This window comes from Condylura cristata, unplaced genomic scaffold (assembly GCF_000260355.1).
Source record: "Condylura cristata isolate star-nosed mole 26May11 unplaced genomic scaffold, ConCri1.0 scaffold00029, whole genome shotgun sequence".
Taxonomy (NCBI): Eukaryota; Metazoa; Chordata; class Mammalia; order Eulipotyphla; family Talpidae; genus Condylura; species Condylura cristata.
In genome coordinates, this window is record NW_004567130.1 from 14,966,076 (window position 1) to 14,991,199 (window position 25,124).

Below are 25,124 nucleotides of genomic sequence, written 5' to 3' on the forward strand. Positions count from 1 at the left end.
GGGGGGCCCTGCGCGGGTGCAGATACCGGGTATGTGAGTGGAGCAGGTGCCCGGAACGGCACCCTCTGTGGGGGTGTGAGTCCGTGGGGGTCTTGGCCCTGGGGACCTGGCGTCAGGGCCGCACTTGGCTCCTAATCTCTCTGCCTTCACTCAGGCAGGACAGGTGTGCGCAGGGGGTGCAGGCGGCCGGGAACCTCACGGGAGAAGCCTGGTGCAGGGTGATTGCCGCAGGCCTCGGGCAACTCTGCGTCCCAGTCTCAGAATGGGGCTGGAACCCTGCCCACCGCCGGGATTGGCGAGGGGACTGCCAGCGAGGCTCGGAGCGCGGGTGGCTGCTGGCGTCCGGCTCTGCGTGAGACTGACACTGCCCGGCTCCGGGCGCCGGGGCTCACGCGCCGGGTGTCACTCACCCCAGCGTGCCCGGTAGTTTCCCGTCAACCACAGGGTCGCGGCCACCTGAGTCTAGAACAGAGCGTCTTCATGGCCCTGCCACCCACGACATTCAGCACCTGTGAGCAGGGGTGTCCCTCCAGCGTCTCCGGGGGCCTCCGGGGAGCCTCCGGGGCTGCCAGCGGCAGCACCCCCAGCCCACAGGCCGCTTCCATCTCCAAGGCCCTCGTCTCTCACAGGTGATTCAGGACGTGTGTGGCCGCCATTTCTGGTCCTTTCTCAACAGTGGTGCTTTTTCATTTCTTCGGGTTAGAGCTAGAAACCGCTGCTCATCGCCCGAATGGAGGCGGTGCGGGCTGCTGGTGAGAACAAAATGAAGCCACCACGGTCGGCCCCGCACTCAGGTTCACATTCTGGGGCTTGGAGCGCAGTGTCGCCTGGGGAGCCGCCTGTCCCCGAGTCTCGGCTCGTCCGCGCGCCTGGGAGGGCAGGGTGCATGGGAACACGTGTGTCCGGCGCGTGGGCCAACGCGCCATTCATCAGCGACAATACTTCTGAGATCCCTCAGCTGTCCCATCTGGGGCCATGTCGTGTCCTTAAAATATTCATTATAGGACTAATAAATACACGTCGCACATGAGAGAGCGTTGGGAAAATCCAGATGAATCAAAGTAACAAAGTCTCTATCCCAGGATTGGGAGATGATGGCTACTGTGATTTGTGGGAAAGTGCAGATTTAATTCTCTTTCATTACTTATATACATTTTTAAGTAGATCTGCATGTGCATATTTATAAAATATTGATGTGTGTTATAAATAAGTGTGTGTGGACTGTTACATATTTTCCCCAACATGGGCATGAGCTGTTTTTGCAGCAAGCTGTTTTCAGACCATGCTAACATGTGGACTGTGTTTTCATATCAGAAGTACAACTGTCACTTTTAAAGGCAGTAGACTTTTTATTTATGCCAACAGAAGTGGGGCACAGGCCAGAGGTGTGGAGGGTGAGAGGCTTCACCAGAGACAGAGACGGGAGCAGAACAGGCAGATGGACGCAGTACACTGCTGAGGGGAGCAGCGGGGGAGACCGGAGAGGTCTGCCGCGCCCTGTGGGTCACTCCCTGGCCGGGGATCAAACTCGTGCTGACGCGGCTGCAGCTGGCTTCATAGTGCTGCGCTTTTACACATCCACCACCAGGGAGGCCCCACGGGCAGCCGGCTTACAAAATTGACTGGTCAAGAGCTCTGCGGCGTGTTTAGCCTGTGCCTGTGGGCTCCTGTGCAGTTGCTAAGCAATTCTAAGGAATGCAGACGTGAACACATTTATTTAATCTTTTTCTACCCGTTGGATTCATTTTTCCAGGGTAAATTCCTGCCAAGTAGAATTACTAGATTTTTCAAGTAAACTCTCCACTTCAACATCACACCTGAAGAGGGCGTCGGCCATCAGCACAGAGCCCATGACCTGCCCCAGGACACAGCTGTGTCCCTGCACCTGAATCAAGAAGTAAAACACTCCCGATACTCAGACGCTCCCTCCTGCCCCTTTCGAATGACTACCCCTCAGCCAGGACACCACTGCCCTGACAGTTTTTAAAAAGAGAACTGTATTTTTTAGAGCCCTGTTAGGGTGACAGAGACATTCAGAAGCAGGAATGGATTGCCCATGTGCTGTCTCCTCCACTGGGGACATTTGTGACAACTGATGGGCACTCTGACACATTATCATCTAAGTCTGCAGTTGACATGACGGTTTACTCTTGGTGCTTGCATCCTGTGGATTTGGACAAAGGCATAATGAGCCTCGCCGATACTGCGGCTCGGAGGCTGTACGCGGCCCCCGTTGCACTTGCTCATCCCTCACCCCCCAGCCACCGAAACCTCTGGTCTTGTTACTGTCTCCGTGACTCTGCCTTTCCTAGAATGTGAGTAGTTGGACTCAAATGTGTAGCTTTTCTGTCCTGACGTCTGGCTGTAGATGATTTGTGCCTGGTTTTCGATCTTATGTAAGTGGAGTCGTAAATTAGAACTCTCTCATGCCTGGCTTCTTTTTTTGTTGTTTGTTTTACTGTGTTTTTGACATTCACCTACCCGGGTTACTGCACATGCTGGTGGTTCATTTTCGTTGCTGTATACTATTCCTTTTCCTGGCTGTGCGGTGACACACTTTAACATTTTGTTCTGCATCACCGGGCATTTGGGCAGTTTCCATTTTAGAACTATTCAAACCACCGGGCCAAGGCACCCTTCCAGCACATCACCTGATGAGTACGGTATGCATTCCTGTTGGGCGCATGCCTAGGAAAGGAGCCGTCAGGCCCCCGAGTGTACGAATGTCCCTGCAGACAGACCTCTGGTATCAATGGCCATGTCTTCCTCCATAGAGCAGTTACCTAGCCTTTGCAGGTGCCAATTTCTACATCTGTAACATGGCATGCAGACCCTTCAGGGTGTTTTGGGAGGTGAGCGAATGTGCAGAGACACACGCCCCTCACACAGAGCACCCTCGGGTGGGGTTGGCAGTCGCGATGAGTTTTTTTCTAGCCGACACTAACGTCTGGGGAGACTTGAGGATTCTGAGCTGTGAGCAGTGGACCCTAAACAAGGTCTTTGGGCCTGAGACCAAAAGGAAAATAAGAAAACATGAACTTAAGCGGCCAACTGACCCCAGAAATTAGCTTGCTCTGGAAGAGGAGAACGGGAGCACGTGGCTGGGAAGAGCTGAGAGGCAGTGGTGGGAAAGAGCCCGCCCAGCCATGAACTTTCCATGGTCATGGAAAGTTCTCCCTGAACTCTGTGAACTCCCCTGAGCCCGGGATATTCTGGGTGAAGAGGCCCCGTGTGTGGGACAGACTCATCAGCTACATGGTCACGGTGCTCTGAGCTGCAGTTTTCCAGCATAAAACAGAACAAAACCTTTTAATTTATAGGGCGGCTTCGAGGGTGACGTAAGGAAGCGCATATGTGTGTTTAATGTGCATTTCATAAAATAAGGGCTCACACATGGGCGGGACCCTCGTAGAACCTGGAACCCCCGAGGGCCGATCTTAGCTGTGGGTAACACATGACCCGTCAGCCAAAAATGATCATAAATAATTCCCTCCTCTACTTACTTTTTCTAAAAATTCTAAGGAATCAACCCATAGTAAGTTCTTGGAAACTGTGGCTTCAAGAGAGAGAATGAAATCGAGTCCTTGAACAATGTCACTTCATCCACCATCAGCTGGGATTGTGTGATTGTATTCTCATCCACATTTCAAGGAAAGGGCGTTATTCAAAAACCCGCCGTGGGTCATCCACCGTCAAAGTGGCATTTCTTTCCTTGTGTGTCCCGTTCCACCGCGTTCTCCACAGGTTTCTCACTACACTTTTCCCAAATCTCTTGGAACATCTGCCTGGACCACCTTGACGCTTCCCTACCCCTCTGCCTCCTAACAACTGATGACACAAAACCCTCTTCTCAGCTAGGAAAGGCCCGTCTTCAGGAGTGGGAGAGGAGGACGCGGGACACGCAGGCGGGACCTCAGAAGTGGGCTGGGCAGGGGAAACGACCTGGCCCACCCGCGTGGTTGGGAGCCGCCCTCAGCCCGGGAATGAGCACTGAGAAGCCTCCCTCTTGGGAATCCTTGGTCGTTTAGTCCTGGGGTGGGGGGACCTGACTGGAGAGTGAAAGGAACTGGGCGGGTGGGGAGGGGAAGCTGGCCTCTGGTAGCTTCTTGCTCAGCTCAGCGGTCTGTGACATCTGCCTTGTTTTCCTTCTTCCCCTCCCTTGCTTCTCAGTCTCCTCCGATCAGATCGAGCAGCTCCACCGACGGTTTAAGCAGCTGAGCGGGGACCAACCCACCATCCGGTAAGACCTGCCTGCCATTGTCTGTGGGTGTCGGCGGGCCGGGGGGGGGGGGGGGCCCTGCGAGATTGCTTTGCGTTGGGCTTTTAAGAAAAAAACTTTTATGTGTTAGCCTGTTGATCTCTGTCCCTGAGTGCTGGGTGGAGCCCGTGGGTTGCCCCGTAGCCTCAGGCAAAGCCATAGTTGTTCAGTCCCTTCTACATAAGCTGGCCCCTGCCCCCTGCAAAGCCTCTGACAGAGCCCCAGACACAGACGCACCGTTGAATGCCAGAGCCACGCCCGCTGCCGGGTCGGTCAGGGCTCGGCTGTGGTCTGAAGCCCTCTGTGGACCCGCCGGCCAGCTCCGGCCTCGGGCAGTGGTGGGCAGCGGGCTCCACTTTGTGTTTCTGACATTAATATTTTAGAGGGGGAGGAACCCCCCCTCCCCCTTACGGAGAGCCTGACGCTCTCAGGTGGTGGTTGAGCTGCTTCGGACCTGGCCTCGCCCTCCCGGGAGTCCTCACGAAGCCGGCGAGGCCGCGGAGCTGTGGCCAGGAGCGTCGCGGTGAGATGGCCTCGGCTCCCTGAAACCAACACGTGGGGCTCGAGGTGACAGCCTTGGAAGTCTTAAAGCCTTTGATAGTCCGGGGCAAAATGGCCTCCTGTGCGGCCAGCTCACCTGGAGGATGACATGAGATGTCACTGGGGCGACACGCCAGGAGCCCCGCTCCGTGTCTCAACAAAGCCGTGGCCTCGATGCCCCTGCTCCCGCCGCTCGGGTGCGAGCGGGCTCTCAGTCCTGTGGCCTCGGCTCCCCTCTGCACCCAGCCAGCCGGGTCTGACCCCTTTCGTTCCGGACGCTGCTCACGGAGCCAGGCAGGTGGGTGCTGAGCCCAGCACCCCGCCACCTGGGCTCTCGGTGGCGCGGAGAGGCTCGCTGGCCTGAGTCTTAGCCGGTCGCCGTGGCCTGCGGCCGAGACGCAAGTTGTTTTTCCCAGAGCTGCGGGGCATTGGGGCTGAGCCACAGGTCAGGGCCAGGTGGGCAGGTGAGCCCTGGACTGAGCATGCAGGGTGGGAAGACCAGCAGGCCCGCTGAGCGCCTCGTGCCCAGACCTGGCAAGTGAGTGGCATTCGAGATCTGACCTCTGGCTGTGTGGCTTCAGATGAGTTGCTTTGCGTCTCTGAGCCTGTCTGCTCACCCACAAGGCAAGCACGGTCATTTGGGAGTTGACCTGGGCCCTGAAGACGAGCAGGTGCCCGTGGCCGGTGTGCGCTGGCGTCCAGGCCTTCCGGTTGTGGCTTGAGTGGACCTGCCCTCCGGGCCCGGCCGGCTGACCTGAGCGGGCAGCGGAGTGTGCGTGCGGAGGGCCTGCGTGTCGCTGAGGCCGCCCACGGGGGTCTCGCGCCTGAGCTAGCTGTGGGCTGTGGCAGGACACTGGCGCCAACCATGTGCTCCTCCGAGTGTGCGTGTCCAGCGAGGGGGTGCGGACCCCCGGGACCCTGGCTGCAGCAGGTCTGGCTGGGGCCTGAGCCCTGCACCTCTAGTCAGGGGCTCCAGCGTCCAGACCCCAGCACCCAGCTCCCCAGGTCTGACCTCAGAGGTCTCAAACCGCCTCCGCACCCCAGGGGCCTGCAGCTTCCCACCTCCCCCGCCCCCCACCCGCCCCCAGTCTCCCTCTGACTCACTCTGATACATCTGTTGGGTCTTAGCCGAAATGGCATTTCTTTGGAAAATCTGTCTCAGCACCCCCACCCTGCCCACGACGTGGTGGGCACCCCAGCAGCTCTCAAGGCCCCTGTGCTTCTCCAGAACAGTCACGTGAGCGCACAGACCACCCGGGGACCCTGTAAAGGAGATTCTGGTTCGTAGGTCTGGGGTGGGGCCCGGCACCCTCGGGCGGGCCTCGTGCAGCACTGACGACGGTGCCCCAGGGGCCCAGGGGTGGCTGGGTGGGGGCAGCGTGCCGGGCCCCCTCCCGCCTCATTGTGCTCTGGGACCTGGGAGTGTGCGCCCCGGCCTCTGCCCCCCCGCCGGGACCCCATTTGCTGCGCTGCAGGCCCCCCCCAGCCTCTGCCTGCCTGCTTGCCTGCGTGGGCTCCAGCACTCCGCCCGGCAGCGTTAGAGGACAGTGGCCTCTGGCTCCCAGCGCCGCCCCTGCCCCCCTCAGGGGTTCCCGGGTGCCCTCAGGTCATGCCCAGTGCTTTATCTTGCACCCCCCCCCCGCCCCCAGGTCCTCGGTACTGGCTTTTGCTTTGCTGAGGTCTCACTGTGGCTACCACCTCCAGGACACTCCGCGGGCCCCGCCTGGGGTGCCCCGCCCCACATCTCCAGACAGAGCTGCTGGACCCCTGGGGCGCCTGCATGGGTCTGTTTCTCCTCCTGCCCTAGGACTGAGTCCTGGACTCTGCAGAATAGATGCTGTCAGAGTAGCCGTCGAGGGTGAGGTGGGTGTCGCAGGTCAGGGGCGGGTGTGCGGGCCGGAGTGGCTCAGTCACGGCAGCGGGCCTGGGCCGGGGTGTCGACGCTCTCGGCTCTCCGTGGCGACTGCTGAGCTTGTGTGCTGGGCTGCGCGGCTCACGTGTTACTTGAGCCTTAGCCTCAGGGCGTGTGCGGGAACACCTGCTCTCCCCATTTTAGGGAGGGGACAGCAAGGCCCAGGGAGCCGTGGCCGGGCTCAGGGCTCAGCGCTCAGCGCCGAGGCGCTGGGGCCCGAGTTCTGCCAGAGGGGAGCTTGGACACTGGCGACCTGCCGCTGTCTCCCGTCTGTCCTCCGAGCACCTTCCGCGCCGGGGCGGGGTGTGTGGTCCCGTGGTGGAGGCAGCTCCTGCCCCAGCCCCCCGCCTCTGCTGGGGAGGTGGTGTCGCCTGCGAGGTCACAGCCTGAGCGGCCTGCAGGAAGGAGCTGACAGACGCAGCGCCTAAGCAAGCAGGCCTGTGGGAGGGGCCCAGCAGCCCGGGACTGCTGGCCTCCGGGCCTGGGGGGCACGGCTCTCTGGTCCCCACACTTTGCTGCCCGTGGTCCCAGGGCAGAGGGATGAGAGCCCTGGCTGGGGACGGTCCCCAGCACCTTCCCCGCTCTCTTAAGGGGTCCTTGTGTGACCCCAAGTTGGGTCTTCAACTTCCCTGCCCCCCAGCGTGTCCAAGGGGCCCTGGCCTGCGCTAGGGTCTCAGAGCAGGGAAAAGGATGAATTTTGTCAGTATTTTGACGCCTGTTCCTGAAAGCTGTCCAGGATGTAGGGACGCTTTGGCCCACGACAGAGGGGTGTGGGAAGCAGCTCCCTTTGAGGCCCCCATTCAGAGAGGGCTTATTAGGGCCCCACAGGGAGCGGAAGGATATCAAGCACAAAAGGCCCCTCAGAAGTGGCCATTCAGGGGGAAAAAAAAAACTCCCGCAAGGCAAAAACTGCTAAAATTGATTTCAATTTTCATCTCCCCACTTGCTGGCCACAGTGGCCGACCTGGGCAGATGCAGCCACATCACAGGCTTGTTTTTAGACTCCACGGGGCCCCGAGGGTGGCTTGAAATGGAGCCAGACCAGGGAGAGGATGGGGCGGGGGGAGACGCGGCAGGGCAGGGCGGCCTCCGGCTGGACCCACAGGTGTCCCCAGCCGGGCCTGCCCCAGCTCCTGCCTGGCCTTGTGAATGGGAGGCTCCTCCACGGCCCTCTGGGGCGTCCACCTGCCGCCCGTCGCTGGCTCTCTCCCACAGAAGGGGGCGGGCTGGGGGGCAGACGCGCTCCGCGGGGCACTGGAGCAAAGCGCCTTCTCTGGGCTGTCTCCTGCCCAGTCCTTGCTTACAGAGCTGTGGTGAAGGGGGTTCTAGGGAGGCTCAGTCACTGAGGACGCTGAATGAGAAGTGGGGCTGGGGGTGAATGGCGAGAGACGAGAGAGACCGAGAAGTCGCTAGCGCGGAGGCCGTCCACTCAGATTCCCGAGGGGTTGGGGAGCCCCCCGGGGCTGCGCCCTGGGCCGCTCCCTGGGGCCGACTGGGGGGAGAAGCGAGCCCCAGACCCACTGGCCTCGGCCCTCCTGGTTCTGCCCTGCCGCGGGGATGTCCCGGCTGTTCCACGGACAGTGCTACCTCACACGATGCCTCTTTCCGGAAGGCTTTTCCCAGAAAAGGGTTTCCGCTGGCGCTCGGGGCTGGGGGATCCTTGGCTCGGGGGCTGTGGGGTCGCCCGTGCCCTGGTGGCCGCTGAGCGGCCTCCCCGCCTCCACCCACTGGATGCCTGTAGCACCCCCACTCTGGTGACACCAAAACCTGTCTCCCCCTGAGGCGGGGGCGGGGGGCTGAGGGCTGCCTCCCCGGCCTCTGCGGGAGCCCCCCGCCCTCCGCCCCGCTGCAGGCAGACGGTGTTTGTCTCCTGCTGCTGAGGCCGGCGCCTGGGCTGTGCCTGACACACAGGGGCTGGGTGATGGCTCCACGATCCTGCTGTCACTCGTCCAGCATGTGCTGGCGGGAAGCCAAGTCTGGGAGCCAGCCGTTAGGGCGGGAGGTGGGGAGGCTGGGGAAGGGGTGATGGGGTTCCCGAGTTTTGAAAGAGGCATTTATTTGGGGCACAGGGACAAGGCTTTCCTGTCAGAATCTTTTGTGCAAACGCATATGGAAGCAGAGCGATGGCCAGGTGCGACCAGCGAGTCCTGGCGCTTGAAGCCAAGAGGTTCCAGCATGATCCTCACATTCCCAGGAGAGGCGGGAAGGCGCAGGTTCTTACGTGTGCCGGCCGGGACTCGGGGTTCTCAGGCTCCCTGGTGGTGCAGGTGCTGCCGGTCCAGGGACCGCACTTTGAGAAGCTGGGCGCTGCCTGGAAAGACGTGCTAAGTGAGACGCGGGGTGTAGGCGCTCCTTCCCGAGTCCCCGGCCCGTGTGGGAACATCCGGAGCTCAACAGTGAGCGCCGGGAGGACGGCTGGCAGGTGGCCTGCACCGGAGGCCCAGGGCCTCCCTCCCAGGGCAGGGCCCAGCCGCCTGCTGTGCAGGCTGAGGAGCTGGCTTGGGGGCGCCCAGAGACAACCCATCAAGACACTCAGTTTGGGCTGAACCAGGAAGACCCCCACTGCCACCAGCACCGCGGGCTTTCTGTCCCTCTCTGGAGCTGGGTGCTTGCCTTGCCCTCTTTCTGAGTCCCAGGAGAGGCCTCTCAGGTCCAGACGGGAGTACATGCCCCAGAAACGTCTCTTGTTCTCTCTAAAGTAAAAGCATACAACCCGAAGGAAGTCGGGGTGGGGGCGGGGGTCAGCCTGCTTCCCAGCGCCTCTCTTGGCTGTGTGACTGTGGCCTGGTCGCTTGCCCTCTCTGGGCCTCGTCTTCTTGCCTGCAGCATGAGGCTCACCGGAGTCACCCCGCATGGGTGGCTGCGCCTGCAAAGCAAGTAGCAGAATGGCGAGAAAGCTTGGGAGGAGGGTGGCCGCTCACGTGGGCCGGTGGCCTCCGTGAGATGAGTCAGCTCGGCCCCAGCGAGGGGCACTGGGGCCTCGGGTAAAGCTCTGCCTGTCCCAAGGCTGCGGCCTGGCTGAGCACCGTCCCTGAGCCGGTCCAACCAGCCGGGGGCACCTGAGGCGGCGGGGAGGGAGGAGGGGAACCGCGCCGAAACCGGCCCTCAGGGCGTTCGGCCGCGGTGCGTGATGAACACGTGGCTGCGCGGGCCGCTCTGGCGGGCGGGCGCCCTGTTGGAAAGGGAGGTCGGCGGGTATCTGGGAGTGTCCCCAGGACCAGACAGCCGGAGCGCACCCCGCGTGCACGTGGCACCCCACCCCTGGGAGCGCACGGGAGTCCCCGTGCCCTGGCGATGCCCGCGGGGCTTCACCTGCGGACAGACGGACAGGCGGACAGACGCCTCCCGCCCCTCGGCGCCCCTCTAGGTGCCGGCCCCCTTCTCAGTCAGCCTCTGAAACTTGGGAGGCTTCCTGCTCCTGGGAGGTGGGGTGGGGGTGCTGCGTGGGCCCCAGCCGGAGCGCGTCGGTGGCTGGGCGGGGCCGGTCCTGCCCTGGGTGGAGCTGGAGCAGCTGCTGGCTGCTGCCGGGATTTGTGGAATTCCATCTTGTCCCCTGCGAGCCTCTTACTGGTGTCCTTCTGGGTGCCCTGTCACTTCCTCCGTGACCTCTGCTGAGGAAAAGGGGGGTCGTGATGTCACAGGGAGCCCCCAGATGGGTCCTCCCCGACCCCACGCCCAGAGCAGCCCCCAGGCTGTCAGCCGCCATCGGCTTGGAGCTGCGCGGGTGACCGTTCTCCACGTAACGAAGCCACAGTGTAGTCATTTGGGCTTTTAAGATGCGGGGGCCTTCAGCGCCTGTGTTAGCATGCCCGCCAGTCACCCGGGTCTATGGGCCCCCATTCCGAGGCGCCGCCCCCCCATGGGGCCGTCCCGCTGCATCTGCTGTTCTGGACACGGCAGCCACGGGCGTGTCCGAGGCTCCTCTGCGCCCCCCTCGTGGCCGAATCCTGGCTGTGGCCCGGGCGGCTCTGAGCGCGGCCTCCTGGCCTGGCCCTGGGCTCTAATTCTTCCGCACCCCCGTGGCCGGCCCTGAGTCTGGCCAGAGGCCCCCATGGCTGGCCTGGGCACAGGGGTTGCCCTCCGGGCCTCAGCGCCCCCATCTGCAGGTAGTGGGGGCAGGACTGGGGGGGGGCTGGCCGTGCGTTTCTGGGCCTTCCAGCCCGAGCCTGCGTGGCCCTCCGCTGGCTCTGGGGCGCCGGGTCTGGTCCGGGCCGGGTCGGGTGAGCAGCCCCCCACCTGGTGCGCCTCCCTGTGTACCCAGGATGGCCAGCTCGCACCACTTCCGAGGCCGCAGGCGTGGAGGGGTGGAGGACTTGTTGTGGGGCTCCCCGGCCCAGCCGGCGCCCCAGGCCCAGGGCGGCGTGTCGGGACCCACCCTCCCGCCCACGTGCGCGGTTTTTTAAACGGTTTTGCTGCGGTGCGAGGCAGCACCCTGTAAGCCGCCCTCTGACGCGCTTGACCCGCGGCTCTCGGCGCATCTAGCTGGGTGCTTGGCATCAGGCAAGCTGGGGCATTCGCAGCACCCCCAGAGTCGCCACCCGCGGGCTGTCCGTCCCCCTGCCCCCCTCCCCAGCCCTGGTGGCCCCGGGAGGACCTTGCGTCTGCCGGGATGAAGCGCTGCCCGTGTCTGGAGCGGCCTCTGGAGCCAGGCATCTCCGCTGGCGTGGGGTCCCCACCTCGTCTGTTCTGGAGAGCGCACCCCTATTTCACTTCCTTCAAGGGAGGAATATTCTGTGGCACGGATGTGCCACGTTCCGGCTACCGGCTGCCACGGGGGTGTCGAGGGCCCTCCTCCACTGCCGGGGACGCACCTGGGCGCCGCCTCACCGGTCACCTGGCAACGCCACCTCTGGCCTGGCGAGGAGCCAGTGTCCGTATCTCCGGGGGCTTGACCCCGGGGGCGTCGCAGAGTCCAGGCCGTGGCTGACAGACGTCACGTGTGTCTGTCAGCCACGTAAGCGCCTCCGGGTCCTCCTGCCAGGGCAGAGACCACGCAGGACGTCTGGTCGTCTCGCGCCTCGGTCGCCCGCATGGGCCCGGGGTGAAATCGCCACGGGGAGCGTGGGGCGCCGGGCCTGATGCCTTCTGTCCTCGTTCTCTTCCCGGATGCTGCTCCTCGGGACCCAGCAAGGAGAATTTCAACAACATCCCCGACCTGGAGCTCAACCCCATCCGCTCCAAGATCATCCGCGCCTTCTTCGACAACAGGTGGGCGTCTCCGCAGCGGCAGCCCCGGCACCCCGCGGACAGCAGGGGCAGGTGCTGGGGCGCAGGGGGGGCCAAGCCGGAGATGGTGGGAAGCTCCCCCGGCCTGGGCCGCCCTGCGCTGGCTCCAGCTGCGGGACCAGTGACCGGCCAGCCGCAGGTGCTGTGCTGTGCCTCAGGCCCCGGGGTGCAGACTCGCTGGGTTCTCTGGCCCAGAGTCGGGGCGCGTGTCACCTGAAGGTTCACCAGAGGGGCGCTCTCTGCCCTCACTCGCCTGGCCAGGGCGGATGAGGGCCCCCCTGGGGGTGGGGGTGGAGCGGCGGTATCTCTGGCCCAGGCTGCAGGGCCCCCAGACGTGGCAGCCGGCTGCCCCTGAGGTGAGACTTCCGAGTGCGAGCGAGCGAGCGAGCGAGCGACTGGGCACCCGAGGCAGAGGCCACCGTCTCTGGGTGATCTGATCGCGGAGGGGTCCCCCTTCACATGTGCTGTGTTAGCAGCGAGCCCCTAGGCCGCTCCCCACTTGGAGAGGTGACTGCATAGGGGTGGGAAGACCAGGCGTCACGGCGATTTGGGGCTGTCTTGTGGGGGTCGTCCTGTTTGCTCACCCATAAAGCCGGGGCCACCTCGGCATCCACCTTGCGCAGTGGTGCAGGGTACCTGAGATGGCGCGTGCCAGGCACGGGCTGGCTCCTGGCCACAGCCCTGGCCTACAGGTGGGAGCCTGAGCCGCAGACAGGCGCCCCGGGCAGAACCAGGCTCCTCCTCCCCGGGGCCTGTTGCTGATGTTGCCTGGGTGGACACAGCCATCTGAGGCTGTTGAGGGTGGGGTGAGCTCACCCCCCCTGGCTGCCAGCGCGTGCGGGCCAACCGGCAGGGCCAGGGGCTCTCCTGGCCCCCGTGGCCCAGCTCAACACCGAGTCCGCAGAGATGGCTGAGGCCTAGGGAGAACCCACAGGAGGAGGAAGGCAGGGGTGGGGGGGGGGGCCCTGGTGTGTTTCGGCTGCGTGAGCCTGAAATGCCCAGCTTTGGTTCTGCTAGGACTGGGGGCCCCGACCCCAAGACAGACATTGAGCCTCCCTGATGGGGGCGGGATGTGAGAGAGGAGGTCCTTGGGCTGCCCCAGGAAGATGCAGAAACCTTCCTCCAGGGCTCGCAGGGGTGTGACTGGGCACAGGTGTGGCAGAACCAGAAGCCGGTCAGCTGAAGCGGGAGAGAAGGTGCCTCAGGCAGAACTGCACGCGCCAGGGCCCCCCGGCCCCAGCACCGAGACGCGCGGGCAGGGCAGCCCCATCCCAGCAGCCCGGGGGGCCCGGAGGACTCAGTCTGGGAGCAGTGGGGGGGTGCTGAGGGGCTTTGAGGTGAGGGTGGGGTGTAGTCTGCATTCCAGCTGTTACATGTTTTTATTTTTGCATAAGACAACGGGGGTGCAGGCCAGAGGTGCGGGGGGTGAGAGGCTTCCCCAGAGACAGAGTGGGGAGCAGAACGGGCCGGTGCAGAGAAGTACACTGCGGGGGAGCAGCGGGCGGGCCAGGAGGGGTCCCGTGCTGGACCACAGAGGCCACAGGGCCAGCCGTGCTCCATGTGGACAGCGCTTGCATCGCTTCCGAGGGCGGCTGCTCTGCCCCGTGCTGGCTCGAGCCCGGACGCGGGGTGGGGAGCAGGTGGGGCTGGCCCCAGGCGCTGGCCCCAGGTGCTGTCCTGGCTTCCTCGGCGTCTGGACTCAGGGCCACAGCGGGTTGCGGCGGGAGGGGCGCCCCCTCCCCCAGTCCTGACAGAGGCAGCCTGGGGCTGGGCCTTCCTGAGAAGGGCTCCGTCCTGCTTTCCCAGAGCCCCTGTCGCCATCCCCCGGGGCTAATCTGAACCGGTCCCCAGCCAAACACTTGGGGGAGGACACGAGACAGACGTGCAAGTAGCCCCAGAGGCGCCTGATAAGTCCAGGCGCTATTTTTATGCCTGTAAATTTGGCCTGTGCCCTTGGCAAACAAGAACTTGGAGATTATTAAAAATATGTGGGAGGTGGGGCGGGGCGGGAGCAGTGTGAACTTTGTAAGACGGGGTTTTTCAGGGGTTAGACGACCCCCTCAGACGTAGGGCTTCCTGGTGAGTGAAGGCCGTGCCTCCTAGCCCACAGCTCCAGACGCTTGCCTGGTCCGGCCTCCTCTCCCTGGAGGCTGCTCTGAGGTCAGCATCTGCCAGGAGCTCGGTAAACCCAAGTGCGGGGTGCACTCGGGGCAGCTGGTACTTCAGAGGGTGGGTTCCTGGGGCGAGAGCTGCGAGCTTGGTCCTGCCAGCCAAGGTAGTCAGCAGCGCTGGCCCTCAGCCGGCAGGGGACACAGCCTGATGCCCTCCCGCTGGCCGCCAGAGTCGGGCAGCCGGCGGCCAGGGTTCAGCTTGGGGTGGCCGCCCCGTTCCTGCGGTGGGGCCCTGTCTTGCCCCTTCAGGAAAGCGCAGTGATGGGGCCGCCCTCAACCCTGCCCTGACTTATCCCTGAAACCCCGATCTGGGCACTGTGGGGTGGGGGTGCATGGGCCCCCGCATTGCAGCTGGCCCCTGTGGTCCCCGCTCAGCGTGGGGGTCCTCACAGGAAGGCCCGCGTGGGGGCGGCTGGGCGGGACTGTGCCCACAGACGGTGGACGACGGAGTTGGAATTTCATGTGATTTTTACTGCTCGCAAGAAGCTGCTGTTCTCTTGCATTTCACCCCAGCCCCATCTTCAGCCATCTAAAAACCCTTCTTAGTTCACGGGCCGTACAGAATCGGGCAGGTGGGACTTGGCCCTCGGGCCACAGCTTACTGACCCCTGTGCTGCCCTCATCAACGGCTGTGCTCTACCCCTCCCGCCCCCCAAACTCATGCCACCCCTCGGTGAGCCCCGGGAGGCCAGCGCAGAGGCCCGCGCACAAGCCCGGCCGGGGGCAGTTGCTCGCAAGCAGACAAGACCGGGTTTCACCTCCTTTCCGACACCCCTGGCCGCCCCTAGGAACCTGCGCAGGGGGCCCAGCGGCCTGGCCGACGAGATCAACTTCGAAGACTTCCTGACCATCATGTCCTACTTCCGGCCCATTGACACCACCATGGACGAGGAGCAGGTGGAGCTGTGTCGGAAGGAGAAGCTGAGATGTGCGTGCCCCCCCCAGGGGGCTGTGTTTCCCCGGGGAGGGGGGCAGGCCACGCCCTGGTCCCCCGGGAAGGGCCTCGTTGGCGCCCTCGCGCCCCTGGGTTGCAGCGTGGTGGTCTCCTAGCGAGCCCCTCAGGGGCCCCGGGAAGAGGGGGTTTGGGGTGAAGAGCGAGGCCCGGCCAGGCAGACAGGTATCCGCTGAGCAGCCGCGGGACCTTGAACCAGCAGTGGGAATGGCGCCCAGGCCCCGTGAGGCGGCACAGGCCGACGGGCCCGTGGGTGCCCCTGAAAGCTTGTCTCTCGCATGGGACACGGGGTCGCGGGGGACCTGGGCTCCCAGTGTGCCTGGTGCTCATGGGCTGGCGGCGGCCTCGGGCCCCGGTGTGCCCTCCCTCCCTCCGGCTGGGCGTCCAGGCCCTCCGACACCCCAGGGTCCAGGCATGGCTGGGATGGGCAGCTCCCTGTGCCTCACCCAGGTCGGGGGGCCGCAGAGGCCTTGGGATACTGACTCCGGTGGGGCCCCCGGCTTCCCATCCTTGCCAGGGTGCAGAAGGCAGACACTTCTGCTTCCTCACTGGGCTGTGCCAGGCTAGGGCTCGGGCGCCCCTGGCCTCGTGGGCTGGTGGAGGCCCAGAGGATGACAGGTCTGCAAACTGCTGCCAGCTTGACAACACACAGGGGCGGGGGAGCTGGAGGGAGCCGGGCCAGAGGTCCCCCGAGCTCCCGGCCTTGCCTGGGCTGTGGGCGATGCTGGCACAGGGCGCAGTGGGTGTCCCTGGGAGGGTGAAGCCGCTGAGCCTGGCGAGAGCGGCTCTGCTCAGCTGGGTGGGCCTGGGCAGCGGCCTCCCTTTGGGAGAGCACTGGCTTGGCCGTCGCTGGGCCGGGCTGTCCCTGGGCTCTGAGAAGAGGGTCACTTGGCGGGGACCAGCAGGAGTGGCCTGTCCGGCCCTAAGGCCTTTGTTCTTGACGCCCGTGGCTTTGGCATTTAGGTTTCACTGTTGGGGTTTTTTCTTTGTCCAGCTTGACTAGCGGGGAAGGATGGGCGAGGGCCCGCGCTCCCCTCCCAGCCTGCCTGACGGCCCTCTCCCCTCTGCACCCCCAGTTCTGTTCCACATGTACGATTCCGACAGTGACGGCCGCATCACTCTGGAAGAATACCGAAATGTAAAGTATGCTCCTCTGCCCGCCAGGGCCCCTCGCCGCCCCCGGGCCCGGGGCCCCGGTGACAGGCCGCCTCTCCTGCAGGTGGTGGAGGAGCTGCTCTCGGGGAACCCCCACATCGAGAAGGAGTCTGCCCGCTCCATCGCCGACGGGGCCATGATGGAGGCCGCCAGCGTGTGCGTGGGGCAGATGGTGAGTACTACGCTGGGGCTAAGCCCTGCACGCCTGCTCTGGAAGGCCCGAGAGGGTGGGCAGGGCAGTGTGACCCGTGTGCTGCCCTCACCGGCCCGGCCGGCCTCTCGCTCCCCAGAGATGGGCCAGGAGGCCCTGCCCAGAGCCTGCCACAGCAGGGTGGGCATGGGGGCCGGCCCTGGCGGGCCGGGTTGGGGTGCTCTCTGGGCCGGCTTAGCTAGGCGGGTCCAAGGGAGGAGCTGGGAGCAGCGGAGCCCTCAGGGAGGACGGGAGCCCCTCCCCCCCGCACCCCCTCCCCAACCCCCCCCCCGCCCCCGGCTCTGGGCCAAGGGCAGGCGGGTGCGATGGGGAGGCCGTCCGTTGGGTCATGCTGGTTTGGGGTGTCAGCTGCTGGGGTACTTGCGCTCGCAGAGCAGGTGCGCCCCGCCATTGGCTCCCTGACGCCCAGAGCTGGCCGCTCTGTGGACCAGCCATCCTGGGCACTGCGGGCTGTGGGCAGCTTCCCTGGCCTCCGCCCACAAAGCGCCAGTGCCGGCCGTGGGCGCTGTCGGCTGCTCAGTCGCAGCCTAGCACCGGGCTGTGAGGCAAGGCCTGGGAAGCCGGTGTTGGGGACCCGCCTGTGTCCCCATCGCTCCCTGCCAGCCGCCGGCCCCTCCACAGGCGAGCGCGCCTCGTTTCACTGCTGTGGAAGCGGGTGCAGGCCCAGGAAGCACAGCCCGGCCCCGGCCCCCTCCGTGGGGTTTGGGGTGCACCGCAGTGTAGTGTCTGCGTCCGTCCGGCGCTGCCGTCGGTGCCCCGAGCTGTGGGGCCGGAGGCCGCGGTCCTCTCACTGGCCCGGGGGCTTCTGGCCGCTGGGGAGCGGGGCCCGGGCTGGGGCCCGGCCTTACTGGTGCCGTCCCGCGCGGTCCCGCTCAGCCCCACTGGCCACAGTTTCCTAATTCTCTGTAGCAGAATCGCCGGCTGCGGGGGGGCCTCGGGCTGCGTCCGGCCGGCGTGTGCTGTGCGGGGCAGGCTGCTGCCCGGCGTCCCCACGGACAGTGGGCCGGGCGGGCTGAGCGCGGCCGCGTCGGTCGGGGCCAGGGGCCTCGGAGGACAGCAGTGTCCTGCCCGGGCCCCTTGCCAGGGATGGCAGGGGCGGGCCCCCCCGCCCTCGGGTGGACCTGCCCGCACCTGCCGCCGGGGCCGGCTGCCGCCCAGTGCTCACTCTGGCCAGCGTCTGTGGCCAGCGTCTGTGGCTCGAGTGGCTGCTCCTTTGCTGGGCTCTCGGCCTGGGGGCCTGTGACCAGGCGCCCCCACTCCAGCTTCTTCACTCTGGTGAGTGAGTCCATGTGGCTCTCCCCAGCTTGCCCGAGAAGCTGGGGGTGTCCCCGGGGTGAGGGCAGCTGCTCCGAGCCAGCTCTGCTTCAGCAGCCGGCGTTGCGGCCGGGCCCGGGCCCCTCGGCCCCTCGTGTGGGCAGTGGCATAAGAACAGGGGCTGGTGCGAGGTGGCGCCAGCCAGTGCTGAACGTCGACACCTGGGAGGCTCCGGCCAGGCCTCGGCACCCAACACTCTGTCGTCTGAGACGTGCGCGGGCATCGACTTCAGGGACCCAGGACAGGAGAAACTGAGGCACGCCCTGCCGTCAGCCCCAGTGCCCGGGGGCCCCCGTGCCGTGTGGCTCCTGTCCTCTAGTTTGGATTTACACGGGCCCTGCTTGTCCTCCTGTGAGGCCCCCGCTCACTCCCAGACAGGGGCAGGGGGTGCCGGCCCCTGTGCAGGAGGCGCCACGGCGTGCCCGCGTGGGGGCTTCGTCTCCCCCAGCACCCCGCTGTCCGTACCTCAGGGCCCTCCCCTTCCAGTCACCAAGAGGGACCCCTGCTGGGGACTCCCTGCTGGCGCAGCGGGTTACAGCGCTGTGAGAGCCGCAGCCGCCTGCCCCGGAGGTGACCACACGGCGCGGCAGACCCCTCCTGGCCCGCCCGCTGCTCCCCGCAGCCGTGTGCTTCGTCAGTCGGCCTGTTCTGCTCCCCGCTCTGTCTCTGGCGGATCCTCTCACTCTGTGCATAAATAAATCGTTAAACAAAAGACGGAGCCCTTCTTGCGGCCAGGGCGGCCAGGCCTCGTCTGGCTGGCCGGCAGGGACGTCTCTGTCACGGAGGGGCGGCGGGCGGGGTGAGGCTGGGAAGGGCCCTGCCTGCGCCTGTGTGCCACAGCGGGGTAGTGGCCAGCACGGCCAGCTGCAGGCAGCTGAGCGGGCCCTGCCAGGGCCACTAGCGTCACTCACCGGGCGAGTGTCCCCTCCTGGCAGCGGAGATTGGCCTAAAGGAGTTCTCAGCAGGCCGCTGGCAGCATCAGGCTGTGACCGGACCAGCTGTGGCCAGGGTGGCCATGGTGGCTTGAGGGGCGGCCCCGTGGGGAGGGGCCCTTCACCCAGCCTGTCCTCGCTGGGGGCTGCCGTGGGGCCTGGGGAGCCCACTCAAGCAAGGGGACCTTGGTGTTCAGGGTGGCTGGGCAGGTGCTAGAGGCACACGGTCCAGATGCCCCCCCTTCCACGACGCCTCCCCAACAGCCCTGCCCTCCGCCGGGGCCCAGGACACGCCCGGGCAGCCACTCACCCGCCTGTGCTCTGTCCGCAGGAGCCTGACCAGGTGTACGAGGGGATCACCTTCGATGACTTCCTCAAGGTGGGTGCCTGGTCTGTGCTGAGGCTGAGGGGGACCCCAGGGGCCCAGAGCCGCCCCTGAGAGGGGTCAGATCTGGCTCGGCCTTTAGACAGTGTAAACTGGCTTTGTTATATTAAAGGGGCGACAGTCAGGTGCAAAGCGCCTTGTGCCTTGCACACAACAGGGCAGACAGGCAGACCCTGCTTCCCGCCTTCTGCTGGACCCAGCACTCTGCCAACGCCCTCCGCCTCGCGCGCATGGGCCACCGCGTGGAGTTCTGTCCTCGCCGCGCCTCTCGCGAGCCCTGCAGACTGGCATCTGGCCGGCGCCTTCCCGGGCCGGGAACTGGGCCCACCTGTCGCTCAACACCTGTGGCGGGGAGCTGACCCCAGCCCAGCCCCAAGAATCCCCGTAGTTCTGGCTGCCGGTGAAGTTGGGGGTCAGGTCCAGCCGCTGGCCGGCCGACCCCAGACTGTCACAAACCGAGGACCTGAGGGGCAGCCGGGCGGGGCGCCCCTCCAGGTCCCTACCGCCCTGGCTCGTCGTGAGCAGATGTGGGGGGAGCAGAAACTGGGATGGCGGGAACAGGTTGGCGGCACAGAGCCGTGATGGAGACCGGGGCGGCTGTGGGGCCGGGGTGGGCACCTCCACCCCCAGGGCGGCCCGTGTGCCCGGGCGGGGCAGGAAAGGGCGGCTTCCCCTGTAGGCTGGTCCCCAGCCTGTCCTGTGGCTCGGGGTTATCCTGGCCAGCGCCCCTCGCTTCCCCCAGCGCGGCGACCTGGCCTTCAGCGGGTCTTTCCCTGGGAATGTCTCCTGGGGCCAGGTCTGTTCTGTGCGTCCCCCGCACCCACGACAGGTGCTGGGCCCGGGCCTGTAGTGACGGAGGGGAGCCAAGGTCAGCCTGAGCCTGGGCGCCTGGGGGTCCCACTTACCCCACTTCCAGTCCCGAGATGCTGCCGGTGGCAGCTTGTGGGTTGGAAGTGCTTACATAAGCGGGGAGACACCGTGCCCCCCCCCAATCCCGTGTGCACCCTCTGCCGGCTGTCTGGGGCCCCGAGTGGCCACAGAACAGGTGGGCGTGAGGGACTCCGTAGTGTGAGATGTTCTGGGTGCCCAGGGCCCGGCCAGGGGCCCCCATAGCAGCGCCAGCTCCGGGGGCGGCATGGACCCGATTTCTGGAGAGAAAGGACCTTCCCTGGGCTTGGGCCGGGCTCCCGACCCGGCGACCGCCTGTCCGAGGCTGCAAAGACCAGTGCCGGGCCGCCTTAGGGGCAGCGGCGGCCTGGGGGCTGTGGCTGCCTCGGCTGACAGCATGCCTGGCGGGGCCCTTCCACCGGAGCCCCCCAGTTCTGAGAAGGGGCGGCACAGTGGGGGTCTCACATTCCCTGTTCTAAGGGTGAGAAGGAGGCTGACGGGGCTAAGGAATCGGCACGGAAATCTGAGCCTGAAGTGGTGGGCGGGAGTCGGATGACTTGGGGGCGCTTGGACTCGGCACTTAGCAACAACGCGCTGTGACCATCTCAGAAAGAACCCAAATGCCAGCGCCAAGTTAACCGCAGAGAGGCAGACGGAAGTGTTTCCCCGGACGCCTCTGGGGCCGGGGAGGCGGGCCGGCGCCCTGACGCACCGCGTCTGTTCCAGATCTGGCAGGGCATCGACATCGAGACCAAGATGCACGTGCGCTTCCTCAACGTGGAGACCATGGCCCTGTGCCACTGACCCCGGCCCGCGCCGCCGCAGCTCTTGTAAATAGTCCACACTCGGGCGCCCGCCCGGTTTCCCCGTGGGGTATGCAACGTGGAACTTGCTGTTTTTACCTCTAATAAAAAAGAACGGGGTTTACTAACGCACCTGGCTCCTGTCTGTTCCTGAGCGCCCGGGTGGCCGGCGTGGGCAGCGCGAGGCTGGATGGGGAGCAGCAGGGGGCCCGCCCCAGCCCCTTCTGTTTGTCTCCGCTAAAGTGTCTAATGTCCCCCCCCGCAGAAGTGTCGGAATTCATCCCAGTCCTAGGCAGCAAAGTCAGGACAAGCGGCCCCTTGCTCCCTGCGGGCAGGACGGTGTCACGACTGCTCGTGGACAGACGGCGGCCGCGAGCCCTCGGCTGGCCTGGCGCTGCAGTGCTCGGCCGGCTCCCCGCAGGAGGGGACGGGCGCCTGTGCCGGGCCCCGCGGGAGGTGACGGCCCAGGTAAGCTGCTCCCAGCGGTCACCTGCCTAGGGGACGGGCTGTGGTGGGGACGAGGTGGTCGTCTGGCTTGGTGGCTGTGGCGGGGTGGAACTTGCCGAGCTGGCCTGTCCAGGGCCCCGGGACCTCCTGACGCGCCCTGGGCTTGGTGGCCGTCGCCGGGGGCCTGGTCACCGCCAGGGTCCGGCCATCTGGTGGCCACGTGGCCCATGCGCTCAGCTCCTTTCGCGAGCCTGCCAAGGGCGTCTGCCAGCTGGCAGCTGCCTCCCCAGTTTCCTGTTCTTCCCTTTGACGCAGCGTCGCTGGGCTCAGGGCCGGAGGGCACAGCCCAGAGACCACCTCTGCGGACCGGCTCTCGGCTTCCCCTCCCGAGGCGGCCACACGCAGCCGCCACAGGACGCCTGCAGGGCTGCTGCCACGCGTGAGCGAGTACACAGTGCACGGCACTCCCGCGCCCCCAACAAGTGGTGAGTTTGGGCGTAAAGGTCTGTTTGCGGCGTTTCGGGGGGAAGCTGCGCATCGAGGACGTGACTCCAGGGGCGCCTGCTTTCCCAGCCTCCCGCTCGGGGGCTCCCCCCGAGAGGTTCAGGCATGTCTGTGGGTGCAGCCTGCTCCACGCCTGGCACTGTCCTAGCAGCCGGTGACTCGGAACCGGGGCGGGCTCCGCCGAGCTGCTCTGGGCTGGCGAGCGAGTCTCATCTCCGGCCGGTGAGCGGCCCGGACGCTTGCCTGTGGGCATACCGCAAGCCTGTACTGGGGGCACAGGACGAGAAACACCCGCTCCAACCCTCAGCACTGTGCTGTCCCGAGGGCTCGCCCCAGGGGTCGCTGCTGCTCTCCCCACGCAGGACCGCCAAGTGATCCCAGGTTGTGGGTGAATGCGCCTTCACGGGCACGTCCCTACCTCCCGGCGCGTGGGCGGTCGTGGATGCTGCTTGTTACCATCTCAGGGCCACTAAACTAGAACCCACACCGCAGGCTGGGAGCCGCAGGCAGGTGGGGCCGCACGGTGGGAATGGCAGGGCCCGGGTCGGCGCCAGGTGGGGGCCGCAGCTTGGGACCCCACCTTGCTTGGCAGCACGCGCAACCTGGGAGAGGAGGGCTGGTGTTGGCGCCCAGGTGTCGGGCCTGGGCCCCGGGGTGTGGGCCTGGACCGTGAGCGCAGGTCCCGGGCCGGCCTCCACCTCCGTGCTGGCGGGCGGGCGGCTCGGGGTGGGTGAAGAGGGAGGCCTGAGCCGCTTCCGGAGAGCTGCCTGTGGACTAGCACTTAACCGGAAAATCGCTCTGGCGCTGAACGTGGTAGGTAAGGGTCCAGGCAGCGTCCTTCCCTGGTGCCCTCAGCCCACGGGAGAGACCAGCTCTGAAAAGGCATCAGCGGTTTCCTGGGAAATGGGGCGTGACCTCGCTCTCCATCCTGCCAGGCGGAGGCGGCAGCGGCCTGGGGTCATCTTGCTCACACCCCGGGGCTCCTGGCCGCCCTCAGGAGGAACCTGGAAAGCCAGTGGCCTGGCCAGGCGGGGAGGTCCGGCACGAGCGGCCTCCTGGAGGCGGAGGCAGCGTCCTGCAGCCTGGCGGGGTGCAGCCCTCACCCCGCAGCGGCACCCTGCCTGGCCCGGCCCTGCAGACCCGGCCTTTCTGGGACTCTCCCGATTTGCCTCTGCTTTGTTCTTTTCAACAAAGGCAGTTCATCAGTGCCAAGTGTTTGAGGGACCACCCATCCGCCCTGCGTGCTGAGCTGCTGTTGGGGAGCTGTGGCTGCAGACGGCACACGTTGGCGCCCCGGGCCGCCCTTGCCTAACAGCTCTGAGGTCTTGGGCCTCGGCTCCCCAGAAACAGCCGATGAAAATGCGATTTCTTCACTGTGAGCCCAGTTCACGCTGCTGCTTGGGACGGAGGGTGTCGTCTTGGGCCACAGAGCAGGGCTGTGGCCTTCACCTGGCGCCAGCCCACCCGCCTGCCCCAGGCTGCTCTGTGCAAAGCGGCGGTTTGCTCGCTTGGTTGTTTGGGGAGTGACTAGGGCGAGCTGCTAGTTGGTGTAGGCCTGCTCCTCACGTAGGCAGCTAAGCTCCTCGCCTGCTGGGCTGCTGGCCTCTGACTGCTGAAAGGCCTGGGAGCTGGTGCCGTACCCAGGGGGGATCTTCTGGTTGCCGAGACCCTGAGCCTGTGCAGCCGAACCTCCGGCCCCTGGGTGAGGCCCGAAGCGGGCAAGTGGAAATCCAACAGGAGCGTGTGGGAACAGCCTTCCTTCTACCAGGAATCACGCCCAGGGCTGAAAGGAAGTGGACAGAAGTCAAGGCGAAGTCACATATTTGGAGGAGGCCGACAGTCCACGCTCCAAAACAGCGGTGCGGAGGTGGGGCCGAGGGGGTGTGGTAGGTGGGGTCAGGCCTCTCTCCACTCTTCTCCCATTTGCTAGAAATTAGATTGGAAGTGGGACTCAGCCCTCTGTTGCCAGCTGACCAAGGGGAGAAGTTTGTAGAACTTGGTTTTGGGTGCTGACAGGCTACATCCATTTGGCGGCCTTACAGCAGGGCTCTGTAATGGAAGTCTAACTTGAGAAGCTCTGGGGACAAGCTCTGGGGACATGTCCTGCAGCCACGTCAAGCATGAATCATGGATAAGGGAGCAGAGTAAGATCACAACAGCTTCCCAGGTTGACTGAGCTCCCTCCTAGGGACAGAGCTAGTGCTAGACTTTGTCAAAGACAATTCCACTATTTTCTGGCCCAAGCACAGAGGTCTTTTTGTGCTTCACTAATGAGATCAGGTATGGCCCTGACCCTTGTCACTGAGCACCAGGCCCTGTCCCCACCTGCCTGCACTTGACAGGCAGCAGCTGAACCCCGCACTGCCCCTGGCAGAGACTTGGGAGGCTGACGCAGAGTTAAAGACAAGCGGCCTTAGCCAGGGCTTTGCAAACAATGCTGTGTGAGCTGTCCTCCGCACAGGGGCTTTGGGACAGCCCGGAGAGTGGACTGGGAGGAGTGGACTGGCGGTGCTTCAGCCACCGCCGCCTGGGGCAGCCGCACCACCTGTCTCCAGGCTCTTTCTGAGCCTGCGGGCAGCACCCTGGCCTTCGGTGGCGGGGCCTGGGCCCCAGGACTGGAGTCTGGTGAGCTGCTCACGGCGTCCTCCGGCTGCCTGAGCCTTGAAGCCAGTGGGCGGTGGGAAAGTCTAGGTTGTGCCAAGTGGAGAAGCAGTTTTTGTCACTTGTCTCAGAAATGACAAGGCCAGGTTGGTCCTAGCTCAGGACAAGAGAAGAAACAGGCATGACAGGCTTGGGGAGGAGGACTGGCAGGAGGCGGTTTTCTGCCCCTTTCTAGGGAAAGCAAAGGCCCCGGTGCAAAGCCGTCCAAAGCCTGCTGCTGTCAGAGGCTCATGTTCCACATCAGACGCTGAAATCTAGCCGGTGCCACCGGCACCTGCCAGAGCCCAGCAAGAGGGGATGTGCCATCACACCCGTCCAAGTTGCCGCAGGCCCTGCAGCAGGAGCCAGGTAACCATCTGGCCTGGCCGCGCGGGTGAACAGCGGGTGTGCGTGGCTCCCGCACAGCGGCCTGGGCTGGCCAGCACCATTGCTCGCCGCAGCCGCAGCTGCTGTTCCAAGCAGAGGCCTGGGGAAGGCCAGCCCGGCCGGAGCGCATGGTCCTGCTCACACACAGGCCAATTGCAAGTTTAAGCAGAAGGCTGAGCCCTGGCAATGCTGGGCAGGGTTTGCACATGTGCAGCGAGAAGCTGGCCTCGAGAATGGGGGGTCTGGTTCTCAAGGGGTCAGGGGTAGGGTACTTGACTTTGGGGGTTGTCAGTTGTAACCAGCGGAAGCCCCTAGGTGGGAGACAGGGAGCCCCGGCAGGAGGGGTGGTGCTACATCCCAGACCCCGGAGTAGCTTAGGAATGTAACAATGTAACACGG

General features: G+C 65.1%; 1 protein-coding gene across 1 annotated transcript in view; it reads left to right on the plus strand.

The window, feature by feature from the left end:
* TESC (tescalcin) overlaps positions 1 to 20,872 on the plus strand; it is a 57,711-nt gene extending 36,839 nt beyond the window's left edge. Inside the window, exons 7-13 of the mRNA XM_004690697.2 lie at positions 4,171 to 4,240; positions 11,838 to 11,918; positions 14,896 to 15,035; positions 16,136 to 16,197; positions 16,279 to 16,386; positions 19,003 to 19,050; positions 20,671 to 20,872. Coding sequence (XP_004690754.1) covers positions 4,171 to 4,240; positions 11,838 to 11,918; positions 14,896 to 15,035; positions 16,136 to 16,197; positions 16,279 to 16,386; positions 19,003 to 19,050; positions 20,671 to 20,748 — 587 coding nt within the window. The 3' untranslated portion in view covers positions 20,749 to 20,872. The remainder of the gene's footprint in view (positions 1 to 4,170; positions 4,241 to 11,837; positions 11,919 to 14,895; positions 15,036 to 16,135; positions 16,198 to 16,278; positions 16,387 to 19,002; positions 19,051 to 20,670) is intronic.
* Positions 20,873 to 25,124: the final 4,252 nt, after the last annotated feature.